General features: G+C 39.6%; 1 protein-coding gene across 1 annotated transcript in view; it reads right to left on the bottom strand.

The window, feature by feature from the left end:
• Positions 1–7,175: 7,175 nt before the first annotated feature.
• Positions 7,176–19,255, bottom strand: part of cemip (cell migration inducing hyaluronidase 1) — a 130,551-nt gene continuing 118,471 nt past the window's right edge. The window contains 6 exon segments of the mRNA XM_040204675.2: positions 7,176–10,158; positions 10,887–10,987; positions 11,115–11,272; positions 13,656–13,742; positions 15,968–16,172; positions 17,778–17,957. Of these exon segments, the coding sequence (XP_040060609.2) occupies positions 10,031–10,158; positions 10,887–10,987; positions 11,115–11,272; positions 13,656–13,742; positions 15,968–16,172; positions 17,778–17,957 (859 nt within the window). The 3' untranslated portion in view covers positions 7,176–10,030.

Genomic DNA, 19,255 nt, shown 5'->3' with positions numbered 1-19,255 from the left:
CACCGTCCCCCGTATCCCTCAGGATTGCGATTATAATGGTCATGGTGTTTCGGATGAGCCGACATCTGAGGTCCTTTGACATTTGGCAGTTTCTCTCTTCACCGGTCTTCGCCAACTCAAAATATTGTTTTCGGCATTGCTCTAGTTCGGTGTCAGTGTGCAATACATATTCTGGGAAGGATAATTTCACAACCTTTTCAGGTGTTGTGTGCTTTTGCAGGACATCATTTGACTGGAGTGGATGTCCTAGGTAGGGGTGACCCATTCATAGAAGTAGAACTGCTCGTTGATTTTGTGTCTTCTCGGACAGTAAAATAAAAGATAGCAACTTTTAATTTATACTGTCTTAACACAACTTGAGATGCAGCATTGACAACTCCACTAAGGATATAACAATAATCCTAAATAGTTTGTGTTAATATTCTCCTTTTAGTGATAATAAAGGTAGGTTTGGTGATTGCCTTATGGTGTTGGATATAAATAATTAACAAGCCGAAAATGAATAAACTTACTTCATCAACAAAAAATGTAAATAGACATGATATAACAATTGAACAAACCTATAGGCTAACATATCTGTTCCAAAACCACTTAGTTAGTTAATGCTGCATCATGGAGAAACTGAACTCTTCCGAAACACCATGACAGATTCGCCAGACCACTTTTTGTCGCTTTTTATTCTCTGGGCCTGGGAAAAGGTCCCGCAGGTCTTCACGAGACAGAGAGCTGATCATTTCTTTACTTACGTTTGCAGCTGCGACATAATGTAAAGCACACATTGCAAGATGAATTAGTGCCATAGAACAGCCAAACTGTATGAGACAACTGGCTAGCGCCAACTAGTTAGTGCATTAGCAATAGATAAAGAAATTACATACCTCAGTGGATTATGCATCACATCAGAGTGGTGAATTATATGGTAAATGGTAAATGGTAAATGGCCTGTACTTGTACTTTTCTAGTCTTCTGACCACTCAAAGCGCTTTTAAAAACATTAAACATTTTAATCGGTCGTAACTCTCTTAATTCTGAAGCAATTTTAACTCAAATATACTGAATGTATATAGCAAACTACATTTTTTAGAAACTCATAAAAGCATACATTCTAAATAATTTACATTTTAACTTGAGGCTATTCAGAAGGTTAATGTTTTAGTTTAATAGAACAGTAACTGAGTAGATCCACCCCAGTAACTGGATTTAATTGAAACAAGTAACAATATAATGGTCAATTTATTGTGAGATGCATGTAATGGTAAAGTATGCTATAACATTGTCTTGTGCTAAACCCGTGTCTGAAGTGTCCGTATTTGACCCTGACATGCAAAGAGCAGCATGATACAAAATGTTAGTTTGCAGCTGTGGCCTGAGAAAGGAGGGCGGTCGACTCGATCTCATAGACGCTTCAAAAAAAAGGACTTCTGTTCATGGCCTTGGTTCATATCTTATTCGGTACGTAAGTTCTCGGATCCACGTTTTTACTTTATGTCAATTAATTATGATTTGCACCGGCCACTGAGGATGATCTTGCTGTGTGTGTGTGTGTGTGCTACCCTCAGCTTCACCTGGGTTCTTATCTCAACCTAGTTTGCAGTTTTTCTCGTAACTGGCACTGAGAATGGCCTTTACATGTGTATAAAAACTCAGCATTTTTACTGCTCGGAGACGCCATTACACTGAGCGCTGAGATACCTGCTTGTGTGTTTGACCTCCTGCTTCTAAGCAATAGTTAGAGCCAGATATCTGCGGAGAATTTCTCATGTAATCTTTTTCTCTTCTAAATAAATGTTAACTTTTGACTTAATTGATCAACGTGTTGCAATCCTTCTCATCAACCACCTCGGGGGGATCGGAGATCCCAACATTATCCAATTTATAATAAAAACGAATTTCATTCATATCTGTTCAGAATTAAGAGTTATGACCGATTTTATACAGAGGACTGCGAGTCTTAATCTGTTTAAACTTAGCTGATCTTAACCTCTCTGATGAATCATAAGTATTGCCAAGTAGGTTTTTACTTACAATGGATTTGTCTTGGTGTTACTGGTGCATAATAAATATGACGTAAAAATAATAACCACGTTAAAAATGTATATTTGACTACGTTACCTCTTAAAGTCGACTCCGTGACATCATCAAGTTCGTCCATGCTGTTAGCGGTTTTAGCTAGCAAGTTAGCTAACGTTAGCTCATGCTCAGCTGCAACAGTGTACATAACAAATGATATTAGATATAATATTTAAAATGTATCTGACTAAAAAACATGAGATATTCGATACAACTTAACCTGCAATGAAATACGAATTCAGAACGTCTTGGACGATGCAGCTTTATTACGCACTTGTAACGGTCCCTCCAGTGAGCCGTCTGTGTTCCGTACTGCGCATGTCCTTTCAACAGACACGACAAACAGGTGATGTCTCACTCCTTTAAACAACGGGTGAATGTATTATGCTCACTTAGATTCTTAATAAAACTTAACCCTAACCCTAACCCTTGTTTTTCAGAGACGGAAATAGTCATGAAGTGGGTCCTCTCTCATTTTTGTTTAATCTTTAATGAGGGCTGCTCGGTAACGTAAAATAGCGGGACAGCCTGCCCACTGCTGAGCCATAGACTGCTACCATTTCCAAAACAGGGGTTTATGGCAGTAATTAATTTTCAAATGAATTAAAAACAACTATAGTTTTTGAGTGTTTTTAGGAATGTATTATATATGTATATTTGTTACAATTGCGTATAGCTTGACTAAATTGTTGCCCATTTCAGATGAATTATTCTGTAAAGATAACTAAATAAGAACTTACACTCCACATTTAAAATTGATAAACTACCGGTAATTTCTCCCGGGCTGGATGTAACGTGTTGGCTTGCTGCACTCGCCTTAACGTTAGGAACCTCGCTCCTCCAAGATGATCTGGCGCTACATTTTTGTGGCGTTGACACTGAAAAACCTATTGAGTCACATGAACTCTTTACACAGTCGCAGCACCGACTTTTGCGTGGTGTGTGGCATTGATGGCTGTCCTAGTGAGTATAGAGTGTATAACATAACATGATTCAGACACATTCTGGGGACCTTGGTCAACTGCAGAGTGATGTAATGGGAGTATTTGACCAGTTTAATGACCCTTTCAGTCAAATCACATTTGCAGGATAATCAAAGAACTGTTACAGCCAGTCGAACCAGAGACAATTATCTAAAAAAATACGGTATGTTATGTGAAAAGTGGAGACTCTAGGGTCCTTACCATTAAACACCATTACTTTTATTATATACCATTGTTGAAAAGTTTGGAACAGCTGTTAATGCATCCAAGAGTTCTTGCAATGATTGAACAGGGGCCACAGCCATGCCGGGATCGATTTTTTCACGATTTATTTGATGGAGACATTTTTAAATCACACCCATTGTTTTTGAGAGTTCCCACAGCACGGCAATTCATTTTATATACAGATGAAATTTAATTGTGCAATCCTCTTGGAACTCGGGCAAACAAAAACAAATTGTTATTGATTTATTATACCTTAGGTAACATCAACCCAAGACTTGCTGCCATTCGTCTGCTTGCCATGGTAAAACCCAAAGATATTTCTGATTGTGGTATTGATAAGGTACTTGAGAGGATTCATTGTGACTTCATCGAGCTGTATGATGGTAATAAAGTTGTCACTGCAAATGGTGAGAAGACAATTTTTGGGGCGCTTATGACTGTGTGTGGAGACACTACAGCTCAACGTGAAGTGGCTGGATTTAAGGAAGGAGTAGAGTTTGCCTATAGTGAATGCAGACACTGTGAATGCAACTTTGACGACATGCAGAAACAATTTAATGAAGATTTGTTTGTTAAAAGGACCATGACAAGTCATATCAGACAATGTAGTGACATTGAAAAAGCAAGCACTGACTTTCTGAAAGAAAATCTAAAAACGACATATGGTATTAATAGGAGAAGCAAATTAACAGAATTTCCTCGCTTTGATATAACCAATCAAACTCCACAAGACGTCAAGCATATTATTCTTGAAGGTGTTGCCCCATATGAAATTAAATGTGTTTTAAAGCATCTTGTGTTTTCAGAGCATTCAACAGTGCAATTATTGGTTTCCCTTACTCTCTTTTTGATGCAAGAGATAAGCCTTGCCCCATATCGGTCAATACACTGTCATCAAATGACAATAAACTGAAACAGTCAGCAGGGCAGATGCTGGTTTTGTTAACGTCATGAGTACACGCAAATGCTCCTTAAGTTGTTAGAGATCGAAATTCACCTATTATTGCTCTCCCAACTCTTTCAAGGCTGAAACTTTTAATAGAGAAGCATTTGAAAGATTTCAAAGAACTCTTTCCAGATACAAATATTATACCTAAACAGCATTACCTTCTGCATCTTCCTTTTCAGATTAAGGCTCTTGGTCCTACGGTAAGGCATGTTGTCTGCTATGATATACACACCTGGGATGTTGCCGAAGGTCTCACAGTTCTTCTGTTGGAACACTTCGCTGGCAGACCTGATCTCGAATGGGAGTCTGAGGAAGCGGAACCGGCCCCACGGCATGTTGAAGGTGCATAGCTTAGACGATGGCTCATCTAGTTCCGGTGTAGGAATGGAATAGTGCTGACGCTTAACTGCCTCATTCAGGTTGCAAGGATCCAAAAACACACTTAGCGCACCGTTCTTTTTCTTTGTGGACTGTAGACCCATTCTGTCGGTTCATTGACAGGGATTATCACTTTTCTGTTCTGTAAGTCTTTGAGTGTCTCTCTCAGTGAATCCATGATGGAGAGGGGAACATTTCGGCATGCATGAATCACAAGGTGTGACGCTGGGGTCAATGTGTATGTGATGCACACCGGGGAACTCACCCAATCCTGTGAAGACCTCTTCATACCTCTGTAGCATCTCCTCTTTGGTAGCTGGAGCTTTTCCTGGTTGCGGGGATCTTGCTGTGAGTGCCTCAACTCTTCTCACCAACTGCAGCTCCTCACATGCATCTCTACCCAGAATCGGCTTGTCGGCCCGGCTCGACACATGAAAGTCCAGCTTAGCTTTATGTTTGGTCGTCCTGCATTCCTTCATTCTAGAGATGCAACACCATCTGTGGGTAGGCGGTCTCCACCAAATGCAATTAGGACAGTCACTGTGGGCCGTAGCTGAATGGGACCTGGTAGCTTCCGGAACATGTGCATGGGAAGCACATTTGCATCGGTGCCTGTGTCCAGCTTGAAATTAATTGCTACGCCTCTGACTGTGGCTGTTTCATGCCATACAGTGCCTTTAGCTTGGTGAGCGGTTTTCTTTTCGTACTTTCCAACCATGCCTATGTATAAGGAGTCAACTTCACTCTCCAAAGTATTTATTGTCTTTGTCTTGTAGCTGCTACTTTTCTCGGTGCTAGCTCTACATACCTTAGAAAAATGGTTGTTTAAGCCGGGCACTGACGGGGCTCATGCTTGTTTCCACATTTATGGCAGACAGTTGTTACATGCCTCTTGCTGCTTGTTTTGCTCTTGTTCCGGCTGCCCGTGCACGTTTGCCCAGTTGCTTTCCTTAAAGCATCTACTGAGGTGTCTTGGACAACCTGTGACGTCTGCATCGCTTGTATTTGTGACTTAGCGAGCTCTGCTGATCTGCACGTGGCTCCGCGCAAAGTGAGCGCAGTATCACACAACAGTCTCTCCTTCAGACGAATATCGTTTATGCTAAACACTAATTTATCCCTAATCATGTCGTCCTCATTTTGGCCAAACTCATAGTCTTTGCTCTTCAGGCGTAGCTCTGTGACGAATCTGTCCACCGATATTCCTGCTGACATCACGTGTGACCAGAATTGATGGCATTCGAAAACCACGTTCTTTCGAGGGCTGCACTAGTCTGTGAAGGCTTGGAGAACTTCCTCCATTGTTTCTTCATCTCCTTCTGGGATGATGGTGAGCGTGTTATACACTTCTAGCGCCTCCTCGCCGACAGTATGGAGCAGAATGGCTATTTTAACTGTCTCTTCCTTATCCAACGCACCTGAAGCGGTCATATACAGCTGGAAACGTTGTTCCCATCTTCTCCAGTTTTCAGCTATATTCCCGGTAAGTATCAATGGTGGTGGCGGCTTGAACTGCTCCATGTTCTCACGTGCTAGCACTTTTTTCTTTTTTTTTTAGCTAACTTTTAAAATACCGTCCTCGAATTATTCCGTGACTCAGTCTTCTGACACCATGTTGTGGCTTTATGCTACATGTATAATCACTGTTATAGTCATATACTATGCGTGGGTTATCTAAATCGATACAAATGCACGGAGACGAGGATGCAGTACAAGTTAGGTAATTTACTGGCGCCCAAATCACACAACCGTCAGGCATGAACAAACAATCACAGAACTCCGTCGTAATGATAGTCAAACACAATCGAGCACAGAGTGCTCGATCCAATATACCACAACTAGTAATAGTTCTGAACCTTGAGATTTACAGTTGCAAAAAACATACTGTAGGCGGGATAGAGTTACCCCTCGGGTTCTTGGACAGAGACATGGACACACGGTACTTCTGCTTTGCCAGTTTGTTTATTATTTTGCAGCACAGGTCTGTCTATTCTCCAGATCACCGCCTCCTCCTCCTCGTTCCGGCCGTGCCCGAGTGGCTGGTCGATCAGCTCTGTCAGTCCTGCTCACTGCTTATCAAGGGGAGACAATCAGTTCGGATTGTGATTACCTGTGCTCAACTACTTACCGGCACCGTTCCATGCACTACTCCCCCACTCTCTCCCCTCTGCAGCTGAGCTAACCACACCCTGCCACCACACATACCTTATTGTATAATGGATAGAAGAGACTAGCTGATCAGCAGTGAGTAGGTGGTTTATGGTCAAGCTGATCTGTGAAACAACTCCACATGGTGCTGAGAATAATAACCTTCCAATCACACATCGCTTTCCCCCAATTCCCAGTATGCGTCGGCAGTTAGTTCCACCCCTACACAAGTGCAACAGACACGTGCGGACACTCGGGTGAAAATGCTCCCACCAGCAGAAGAGTGCGCGTCCACCTCACCCTGTCGCCCGTTCCGTCCGCGGCCCCAAAGTTGTCAACCTTGGTCATCATAAAACACATTCATTATATGTTTTGTGTTTTATTGTTAAACGATTGAAAATGATGAGTTGTTCAGTCACAAGTCACACAAATTGGTCATTATTTATTTCTGTACAAAAGTCTTCAAAGAAATCATGGAGCTTCAATACTTCAGGTCCAATCCACATATAAGCTACATGCATTTAAAACAACCCGCCTAGAGTCAATTGCATATGTGCAGTACCGGTGACTGCTACAAATTTTTAAATAGAGCTATATTTGTTTCTTACATGCAGGACGGTAATGACAAATTACAACATAGGGATGGCCCTTGGAGATTTTGATCAGCTGTGTATGTACAATAAATAAGTATAAAATATATCTCTTAGCAATTTGTAGATTTTTAAAAATACTTTAAACATATAAAACACTAAATTGCTGATACAACCTCTGGAAAAAAGACCTGCTATTTCAACAAAGGAGAACACTTTTTTGCCAGATTAAAACAAAGGTTTCTTTGTTGTTAATTGTCTATAGAATCATGGGCTTTTTGCGGATTGACTCCAAAAATGCAGAAAGATGAATAACAAACACAGACAGGAGAATTATTTTTGGAGGGAAACATCACAATATCAATTTAGCGTTAACAACCACTGGTGTGGATGCAAAACAACAAATATTTTTGTCTTTATTTGTTTCTTCCAACAGTTTAGTCAAACGAGGCTGAAGAAACCACTCAACTTCTATATCTGTCACACACTACAGATATAGGAAGGAGGCTCAGTGATGCACACACATTAAAGATTTATTTGATTAGCTAACTTCTGTCTTTTAGTATTTGCTCTCACTGTTCTCATACTGCATGAACAATGAATATGTACTGCAAGGTACCTTAAGAGGATGCTGTCAACATCCTCCAACAGCATAGTCTCACAACTTAAGCAAACAGCTTTGTCTAACAACATTGTCTAATCAAATCATCTCGTATAGGCAGTATGCTTTAAATGAAGTGGTTCTGTGATCTGTGAAATGTTAAAAGGCTGTCACTTACTCGGTATAGCAGGCTCATAGATGTCAGAGTTATGAACAGGTCTACCAAATAACAAACATCAATAAATAAGAAACGGATGTATTTATGTTTTGTTTTCTGACCAAATCCAAAGGTTAATCTCTTAACGTTGTATAGAGAATTATGCTTTATGATAAACAACTGTGTGTGTGTGTGTGTGTGTGTCTGATTGTCTGTGTTCATTAGTCCTCATTTCAGATTCAAGACATTTTCATATATTAGTGTACCTCTAGTTTCTAGTGCTCAGTCCGAAACAGGACCAATATAAGTTATGTCTATTGATGACGATGGAGACAGCAACTTTTCTGCAATCAACCTTGGCTTTTGTGATCCACTTTTACTGAAGAGATAGAGACCTTAACTATGGCCTCAAGAGATTGTGTTATCTAGTTCTCCACTGACGATTAAACCGATACAATTCATAATCAAAGCTGCGAGCAGCGATGGATGGCTCCTCTCTACTCTGCGCATGCCAGGGCACCGGCCAATGTTGGACAAAGATAGCGACGCTGGGAATGACACTGCAAACATTATCTTTAACATTATCAAGGTCTGCGGTCTTTTCTGACAACATTTGAGCAATATCTGATTAAATTGCACAGGAGCAGGATCGGAAATAAAAAAACATGTAAGGTAAGATGTCATTACACAAATGTGGCGCAGATTAGAGAATTTATGGCAAAGTTAAAACCACCACAAATTGTGTTATATTGCAAAAGCACCACGCTCACATAGTTTAATATTTTTTCATGATTTATGCAATTTTGAAAGGCAAAGATGAGGTTGTTCTTTAACAAATCAAAAAAATTATAAAAACAGTGAAATTGACTAAAACTGCAGATTTTCAACGATTAACTGCAGCACCCTCTAGTCTTCAAATATTATTAAAAAATTAGGATAGGTTTAGGGGTGCAATATATACAGATGTTACAAATTTGGTGAGGGCAGGCCAGATCATTTGAAAGTAACGAGTCTTGACATATTAAGCCACACCTCTTGAGAAGTTTTTTTGTTCCATATCTTCTAAAAAGAATGAAATATTAATAATTATCCACAGAAAGTTTTTGTGAGTGTCGGAATGGGCGTTGAGAAGGACTGGGTAAAAGTTCAAAATAGCGGAAAATCAAAGTAGGCACATTTTATTGCCATGGTTGACTTTTTTTGTAGAGCATAACCAAGTGTACCAGTGTACACATTTCAAGCCAATCAGGCATCGGGAAAAAACTGGATTAATGATTAATTAATATAGGGAGCGCTATAGAAACATTTCTTTATACCCAAATTGAGACGCCCAGTCGGGTGAATGAGTAATAGCGGTAACCAAATGGAACCACAGCACTGCATGCCGTCAACACAAAACGAGTCGGTATAAAAACAACGAGCCTGTCATCTGTCAGAAGGAGGGAACCGTCACAACCTACCTACCTTACTCGATGACTTGCACTGATTGGAGTCAGCCAGGATTGCTTTTAAATGAAATTACATGCGTTCGTTAGTCAGGAATTACTGATCTGTAACTAGCATTAGTTTTCCGTTAGCTCCCGCGTTCGACTGCGCATGGGTGACGTGAAGTGATTTTTTAATCAATGGCAGGTGATCTACTGGCACTGGTATTGCGATCGACTGATGCGAGAACCCTAATGAGGCAGTACTAGGGAGAGGTTTTCCCATTTTCAATACAGAAAATCACATAAATGTTTCTCATTGCCAAATCTAGAAAAAAAAACACTGATCCATGTCAATGGCTTGTAGCAACTGCGCTGGTGGCAGTGCATATGTGCATGTGTGTCTGTTTATTCTTTTTTTTGGGAGGGGGCGGGGTATTGGCAGCATTTGTCACAGTCCGGGGGCTTCATACTCTCATCGCTGTCCTCACCACTCAGCCTACTTTCATAGCTTCATCTTGCGGACCACAGGGACAGGCAGTACCTGATGAATCTTAGCATGGTTGGAATCTACCTCCATACGTATCCAGTCTGGGTGGAAGGAGCCCTTGAAGCCAACAAATGTCAGCTTATCTGCAGATGGTCAAATTATATTTAAGTCAGAAACATCAACAGAGAACCAGCCTGTTTATCAGCAATACCATGCCTCACAAATACATCTGACACATCACACGAGGGCCTGCTTCCCTCGCTGTTATTCTTTAAGGATGTCATACATACTTTAAAATAAAGCCCATACTGTTAAAAACTGCACTGCCTGTATATATCATTTTATTTTTGGAAAACCAAGTTATTTTAGAGCAAAGCGGTCTGCTTTGACATATGAATGTGAAGGATGCATCTATGTCAAAGTGCATGGGCTACCTGGCCGTCTACTTCTCAACCCGTCCGACTGTCTAACGGCCTACTTATCTGTCAACCTAGCGACCTGTCCATCTGTCTACTGTTGGAAGCAGAGAAGCAAGCCTAGCGGTAGAAATAATAACATGTGTGGTAATGATTAGTGTTAGAATTGTAGTTTGTGTGTTATTAGATATTAGTTATTATGGTTTTATTAATTTTTTTTTTTCTCCTGTTAGGCCGTTTATGAGCGAAGGATGAAGGTACATCTATCTATAGTACATCTGGAATTCTTTAGATTTGAACTGGAATATGATTCAATTTATATTAAAACAATACTATACTTTTTATAAGAGATACCATTTTGAAACTATAAATAGAATAAATAAATAGACTAAATAAACAAATTGAATGTAAACGTCACAAATGAAGGTTAAAATTTCAAAAGACAGAGTGGTTACCTTTTAATTTTATGCTTTTGTCTGCTCCAAGTCTTTCCAAGACTTTAATCCAGGTTCCTCTGGTAAACAAACGACCCTTAGACGTGATGAGGACGATTGAACTAGAGATTGAGAGAATGAAAAATTACCTTGTGGCAATTTATTTCAGTTTCTTTGGCAGAAACAAGAAAACAATGGAAGAAACTTAAACAGACAGTTCTTTTAGTCTAGTAATGGAGGAGCTTTTACCCGTCTCTCAGTCCACTGACGTAGTTGTCTATCTGTGTTGGAATTCCCTGTAAGACGGAGTTCCTGAATCCTTGGCTCTCTAAGACCTTCCCAGTATGTCCGTCAATAACTGTTAGCTGCAACCCATCGGCTGGTTGGTACAACTTCCTGTCGTTCACCTGTCAAAACATAGTTAATCACCATATTGTTCTGCCATCTATGAACTGACCGCACTGATACAATGATTTAGCTGAACTGAAATAACACATACCTTTAAGGTCATACCTAAAATGTCAGCAAAAATACACTTTTAAAAGAAACTTAAAAAAATAGAATATGTTGAAATTCTTACTGATGCAAGCCAAATCTGAAGTGAAGTCCTGACACTTTCATTCAGTCATTTGATGTAGGTTAAATTAACCATGTTTGTTAGCTAAGCTAAGTTTGTCTTCCGCAACAAAGATGTATAAATAAATGTCATGAACAGGACATGAAGAGCTGTTCCCCGTAGTTAGTTGAAAGCCCTGTGCGTCTCACACAGATATAGTACCGGTGACTGCTACAAATTTTTAAATAGAGCTATATTTGTTTCTTACATGCAGGACGGTAATGACAAATTACAACATAGGGATGGCCCTTGGAGATTTTGATCAGCTGTGTATGTACAATAAATAAGTATAAAATATATCTCTTAGCAATTTGTAGATTTTTAAAAATACTTTAAACATATAAAACACTAAATTGCTGATACAACCTCTGGAAAAAAGACCTGCTATTTCAACAAAGGAGAACACTTTTTTGCCAGATTAAAACAAAGGTTTCTTTGTTGTTAATTGTCTATAGAATCATGGGCTTTTTGCGGATTGACTCCAAAAATGCAGAAAGATGAATAACAAACACAGACAGGAGAATTATTTTTGGAGGGAAACATCACAATATCAATTTAGCGTTAACAACCACTAGTGTGGATGCAAAACAACAAATATTTTTGTCTTTATTTGTTTCTTCCAACAGTTTAGTCAAACGAGGCTGAAGAAACCACTCAACTTCTATATCTGTCACACACTACAGACATAGGAAGGAGGCTCAGTGATGCACACACATTAAAGATTTATTTGATTAGCTAACTTCTGTCTTTTAGTATTTGCTCTCACTGTTCTCATACTGCATGAACAATGAATATGTACTGCAAGGTACCTTAAGAGGATGCTGTCAACATCCTCCAACAGCATAGTCTCACAACTTAAGCAAACAGCTTTGTCTAACAACATTGTCTAATCAAATCATCTCGTATAGGCAGTATGCTTTAAATGAAGTGGTTCTGTGATCTGTGAAATGTTAAAAGGCTGTCACTTACTCGGTATAGCAGGCTCATAGATGTCAGAGTTATGAACAGGTCTACCAAATAACAAACATCAATAAATAAGAAACGGATGTATTTATGTTTTGTTTTCTGACCAAATCCAAAGGTTAATCTCTTAACGTTGTATAGAGAATTATGCTTTATGATAAACAACTGTGTGTGTGTGTGTGTGTGTGTGTCTGATTGTCTGTGTTCATTAGTCCTCATTTCAGATTCAAGACATTTTCATATATTAGTGTACCTCTAGTTTCTAGTGCTCAGTCCGAAACAGGACCAATATAAGTTATGTCTATTGATGACGATGGAGACAGCAACTTTTCTGCAATCAACCTTGGCTTTTGTGATCCACTTTTACTGAAGAGATAGAGACCTTAACTATGGCCTCAAGAGATTGTGTTATCTAGTTCTCCACTGACGATTAAACCGATACAATTCATAATCAAAGCTGCGAGCAGCGATGGATGGCTCCTCTCTACTCTGCGCACGCCAGGGCACCGGCCAATGTTGGACAAAGATAGCGACGCTGGGAATGACACTGCAAACATTATCTTTAACATTATCAAGGTCTGCGGTCTTTTCTGACAACATTTGAGCAATATCTGATTAAATTGCACAGGAGCAGGATCGGAAATAAAAAAACATGTAAGGTAAGATGTCATTACACAAATGTGGCGCAGATTAGAGAATTTATGGCAAAGTTAAAACCACCACAAATTGTGTTATATTGCAAAAGCACCACGCTCACATAGTTTAATATTTTTTCATGATTTATGCAATTTTGAAAGGCAAAGATGAGGTTGTTCTTTAACAAATCAAAAAAATGATAAAAACAGTGAAATTGACTAAAACTGCAGATTTTCAACGATTAACTGCAGCACCCTCTAGTCTTCAAATATTATTAAAAAATTAGGTTAGATACTAAAGGCTGCTTCAGTGCAGTGCCAGTATACAATAAGCACTGTTTTTGATGATTTGGAAATGATTTGGAAATGAGGACAGGTTTGCATTATTTAACTGTCAAAAGCAGCAGGCGTTTGCTTTTTAAAGTGTGCTCAAAACAAACAAAAAAGTTGATGAAATATATAGGGTGGATTTAATGCAGGGGCCAAATATCATGTACACAACGGTCCTTTAGGTGTAACATTTAACCACTTTAAGCAGATTTTCTGTTTTTTAAGGTTGAATAAAGTGTAATTTACCTCAGTAAAGGCAAAGTCCTCTTTGATGTGGAAAAATTGTGAGTTATAGGACTCCAGTTTGACCTCCAAGAAGTGTTCTGGTGAGTGCTGAGAGGAAACAAGAATATCAATTGAAATTAATACACAGTTTTAAGTAAGATTTCTCATCACAAGTAAAATCATAAAGCTATACAAATAACCATAGCAAAATGTACTTTAATAAAAGAGACATGTAATGTTAATAACAGCTATGCTTTGTGGAAATTAAAATAAGCAGAAATAAAAATGTATACAAAGTCTAAAAAGAGGCATGTTTCCAAAGAAATATGGAGTGCCAGCATGAGCAAAAGATGTATTCAGATATAGAGAACCAAAAAACACATCTTGCCTAATGATACCATCTATTCAATGTATTCAGATGTATATGAATATGTAAAACGGCCATCCTTCAGATAACCTAAAATAATTCAAGCAATCAGCATAGATATTGTATTGAGACCTTTTTGACCTTGAGAATCATTGCTTACAAAACGGTAAAATAATTTCAATTGATTAGTTGTCTTTGTCATATTTGCCGGTTAAAAAAATATATGCATGCATTTAGTATAGCCTGAATAAATCCTGATAGTAGCTTGACTATAGCCTTAGTTTACCCTGAGTGGAATGATCAATGATTAATTAGCTGTACTTGAAAAGCGCTTTTCTAGTCTTCCAACCCACACACATTCATGCACTGATGACAGGCATGTGTAACATAGTTAAGATGCTTCGGTTTAAATCGCCCTAAAACTATGCCACCTGCTGCTACAAACCGGTACCTACACGGACCAAAAGATGGAAAAGTAGTTGGTAGTCCTCTACGCATTTGAGGCTTTGCCATGAGGCAACGTGTTTATGAATGTCAATGGACAATTTTGAATTAAATTACTTTAAATATTCATTTATGGTGTGGCTAGCTTTATTTTATGGATCTAAGTTGTCTGCCATGTTTTCATTAAGTTAGTGATATGTTTTATTGTCCATTGTAGCTACCTAATAATGTCTGTTTTAGCTAGCATCAATACTGTGTCGTGAGGGACGTGAAACACCATCCTTTATTATGTACAGGTGTGTTGCAGTATGTTCAGTCTGATGAATTTATATATTTTCGGTTATATGGTATTTATGTACAGGATCAAATTTGATTGAAGGACAAGCCTAGTGCAACCAGAGTTTAGCCCAAAGGTAGCCTGAGTTTAGCCTGAGTTCACATTACATTACAGGTCATTTTTATTCAAAGCGACTTACATTACACTTTAAACCCATGGCTTTTTTTTAACATTTTGCCCAGGGGAGCAATTAGGGGTTAGGTGTCTTGCTCAGGGACACTTCGACTTAAACATGGGGCAGCCAGGACTTGAACCACCAACCTTACGGTTGCGCACCCGCTCTACCCCCTGCGGCACGACGACATGAGTGTGGCCTTGGTGGAGCTTGAGTATAGCCCAGTCGTTCGCAAACTTTTGAGGATATGGGGACGAGCGCACCCGCTCTACCCCCTGCGCCACGACGACATGAGTGTGGCCTTGGTGGAGCTTGAGTATAGCCCAGTCGTTCGCAAACTTTTGAGGATATGGGGACGATGTCCACAGTTTTATTACATTTTGTAAACATATTTCAAGCAAATTTACTTTAAATATTAAAATTGAAGTAGGGAACAGTGCAAAAAATAGGAAGTTTTTCTAAACCATTTGTTCTATGCCGCATTGTTTCTTTTTCACTGTCTTTCTGATGCTGCGCTTCTCGCTATCTTCCTCTCTCTCTACCTCTCCATCGCTTTCTCTCCCTTTCTCTCTGGTTGCCTGCTTATAGCCTGAATGTGGCCTGAGTTTAGCCTCAGTATTTATAGCCTGAGTGTGGCCTGAAGTTAGCCTTCCTTTGCAGCGATGGTCTACCAACCTGAACCTACGGTATAGATTATTCAGGGTAGCTGTCCATCTAAGATTATTACTATTAGTCAATTGGTTAATGCAGGGCTCTTAAGTGTCACACATTGCACTTGACAGTCACTCATTTCGGTCTTGAGTCACGCACTCCCGCCACACATCAAATTTGTCATGGGAAAAAAAATCGGAAGCCGGTCCGTTGGTTACTATCTCCCCGTCGGCCGCAGGGTCCACACCGGACAAAATGTAACTCCAAGGTTTCTTGAAAAGTTGAGAGCCCGGTTAATGTGTTCAAAATTCTCTCAGTTCAGTTTCACCACAACTACATGTACATACACATATGCAGCGCACAATTCTTTGTTTGAAAATATTTAAATAAAATTAACTTCCCCCTTTCCCTTTTCTCACCAGCCTGGCATTCGGCCTCTTTCTGGGCATCGGTACATCCACAACGGGCAGCTCAGCGTGTTTGGGGTAAGCCTTGGACATGCAGTTTCTAGGTAGACTGCCTTTAGGGACGATGGCTGTGATTTTTACCCTCTCACAACCCTTGACAGAGCAGAAGGCAAACTGTTCCTTGTCATTATGGGCTTTGACCTTCAAGAAGAGCAGCCTGCAATACACAGTAGAACTTTATACATTATAAACATACAACAGGTTACTGTACTCAGATCATATGGGACTTTTTCAATCTGCTCACCTTTTAGTTCCATTTCTTAACGAAATGCATGGCATTCACAAAAGGAAAAACACCTTGGCTTCGACCCATGCTTAATTCTGCCCCTTTCTGTCCCCTTTCTGTGCTACAATAACAGCTAAGCAAGCAGAACTGTGGTACCCCTTCCTGTTAGTTAGAGAGTTAGACGCTACATTTGTCCAAAGATAACAATATTACTATATATTTTACATAACATTGGTAAACATTCCATTATATATAGTCAGATCCATCAAACCTGTGGTTATTCTTAGTGGCGACAGCTGCCGAAAAAAGTAAGAGTAAAAGTAAAAGCCTTTATTCATTTAATTTAAATTAATAAGATATCTACACAAATGCTTTTATATTGAAAACATGGCCCATGTTTGCTGTGACTAAATTGTAATGGACCTGCTGTGCATAGGTTGAAAGCTGGACTGTGTCACACAAACCTGTAAGGGTGTTGACCTGGAGAGACAATCTGAGCATAGATGTGTGGGGTTATGTCGTTGTGTGTGTAAAACGTGTGGTTTGTTGCCTTGGCTTGAATCCATGAAATCCTGTGAGCCCACACTGTGTGTTTAGTCTGGTGAAGACTTCAGCATAATAACAATGGAGTACGAGGGCGACCCCCACCCCCCCCCCCCCCCCCACGCACACACATACTGTCACTGGGTTAAAAATAATAATATTGTACACAGTTTAAAGCAGTTGTGATCCTGTTGAAACCCTATAGTAAGCAAGGATCGCTAATTAGCATTAGCATTAGTTTCGGTCATCTCCCACAATCTATGATGATCACACAAAAACACAACATAGTTCAAGAGTAGAACCTGGGTTTGTAGCTATCCTTCCTATCAGTAATATTAATATTTGAAATGAAGTTCATGAGGTTATTCAATGAGAAACCTGCACACTGCAGCCAATCAGGCACAGGCAGCCATTACACAGGTAAAGGTAAAATGATTAGCCAAACTGCCCATAGGAAGACAATCATGGTTTACACAGCCACTTCATGCTTTAATTGTTTTTAGTTAAGGGCTCTCTGTGTTCCTGATTGCTAAGGAATCTACCTCCAAATTACATTACATGTAATTTAACTGACGCTTTTATCCAAAGTGACTTACAATAAGTGCATTCAACCATAGGGATACAAACTCAGAAGAGCACGAAACAGGAAAGTGAAATTTCCTCAAATAAGCCAATTTACAATTTGCTATAGATAAGTGGCGTTACAAGTACAATTTAAGTCTTTTAGTCGAGGTAGAGTCTGAAGAGGTGTGTCTTTAGTTTGTGGCGGAAGATGTGAAGGCTCTCTGCGGTCCTGGTGTCATCAGAGAGCTTGTTCCACCATTTCTTGTGCTTTTGTTAATCTAAATAAACATGTCAGATTGTTGTTCATTGTTCTATGGTGATATATAATATGCTTTTACACTAACTGTTGTTTGGTTAGGGGTGATAATAGTGTTGGAAGTGAAGGGTGCTTGTGAGATGAGGCAGGCTTTTTAAGTAAGTGTGTCTGACCCAGTGTCTTCCTCCCAGTAGTAGTATCCTCTCGCCAGGTGGTTGATCTTCTCCATCTGCGATGTACTCATGAAAACGCTAGTCTTGCGGGTCTGCTTGGTCAAGCGATTGTGGATGTCCGAGATGACAGTGAAGATGGTGCCTTGTGGGTAGCAGAGGCCCACGTTGATCCAATCATTTCTGAAACACCCAGAATACAGTGCTGCTTTCACCTCAGCACACACACTCATTTACTTCTACCTTCATCTAATCAGGTGATTTTCGCATGATTCTGAATTGCGCTGAATAATATTGTGAATTATGGGAAAGACAGAAATGTCAACAACTTTGATGAATATTTGTTTGTTATTCATGGATTTAGTTTTTTTAGTCTGAGGAGCTGCAGCTTTTTAGTTTTTAAAGGGAGTCTGGCATGTGTACGTGGCTTTCTACTGCTTTACAATGTTTTAGAGAAATGGAAAAAACATATCAATGCAAGAAGTCTGTATCGTTTGTCCAATAAGTTGGGTGTATGACATGTCAGCTGAGATAAGATAACCACTCAGGATATGAAATCTGTGTGACGTCTAAGTCCGGTGTCCAGAAGGCCGCTCGGTGTCTCATGATGATCAGACAAAGAACATGACGGCCCTTGTACAATGAGATCATTGGCTGGAAAAGAAGACCTTTGAGTATGCTTGGCGCATGACTTGTATGTGTGTCAACTCTGTCTCCTGTTTGCAAACATTAAATGTCCTGTTTTGAGTAATTTTTCTAACACATAGATTAGAAAACTGTGCCATTTGGGTATTCAACAACCTTTTAACAGTTTAAATTAAACTCAACCGTACTTCATGTAATCCTTAAAATTAGCATATCACTAATTATCACTGATTATGCTTATGAGTTTTTCAGACCGTTTCTGCGATGGTGGAGACTGAAAACTGATAATCAAAAGCGCTTTCATAGTTCTCATTCAGAGAGTCACTGTCTTGAGAAGTGCAAAGTCAGAGGGAAAAGCCGAAAGTACCAACCAGGCAGACACAGGTCTGATAAGGATGAGCGCTAGAGACAAATTAATCAACATACAACACTCACGATTTGTTCATTATGTTTACATTAATGTTAGGAGACCACACATTGTATGTGATTGGATCTTGTCTAATGGGTGTTCTCTGGCTTACACTCCTGTTACCAAGGGGACTGAATTTCTTTACATTTTTCATCCTGAGAGGTGAGAGGACCTGCTCCTCCTCGACACCAGGTTAGGGCCAATAGAAATCTTTTCTTTTATATCTAACGAGAAATATAAAACATAACATTCTTCCTGATGTTAGTCAGTTGTTTCTCCGACCTGTGTGTTGCCAGAAGTGCTCCTGCCTTTCAAACGCAGCCCTGATACTTGACTTGTGATCTGACAAATAAATCTATTTGTGCAGAATAACCCCAACCGGGCTTCCAATTTTGATCACGTTTTTTTCAAAACCTGGTGGATAGCT

The sequence above is a fragment of the Gasterosteus aculeatus genome, chromosome 12, assembly GCF_964276395.1.
Source record: "Gasterosteus aculeatus chromosome 12, fGasAcu3.hap1.1, whole genome shotgun sequence".
NCBI classification, from domain to species: Eukaryota; Metazoa; Chordata; class Actinopteri; order Perciformes; family Gasterosteidae; genus Gasterosteus; species Gasterosteus aculeatus.
This window is presented reverse-complemented; position numbering and strand designations above follow the sequence as displayed.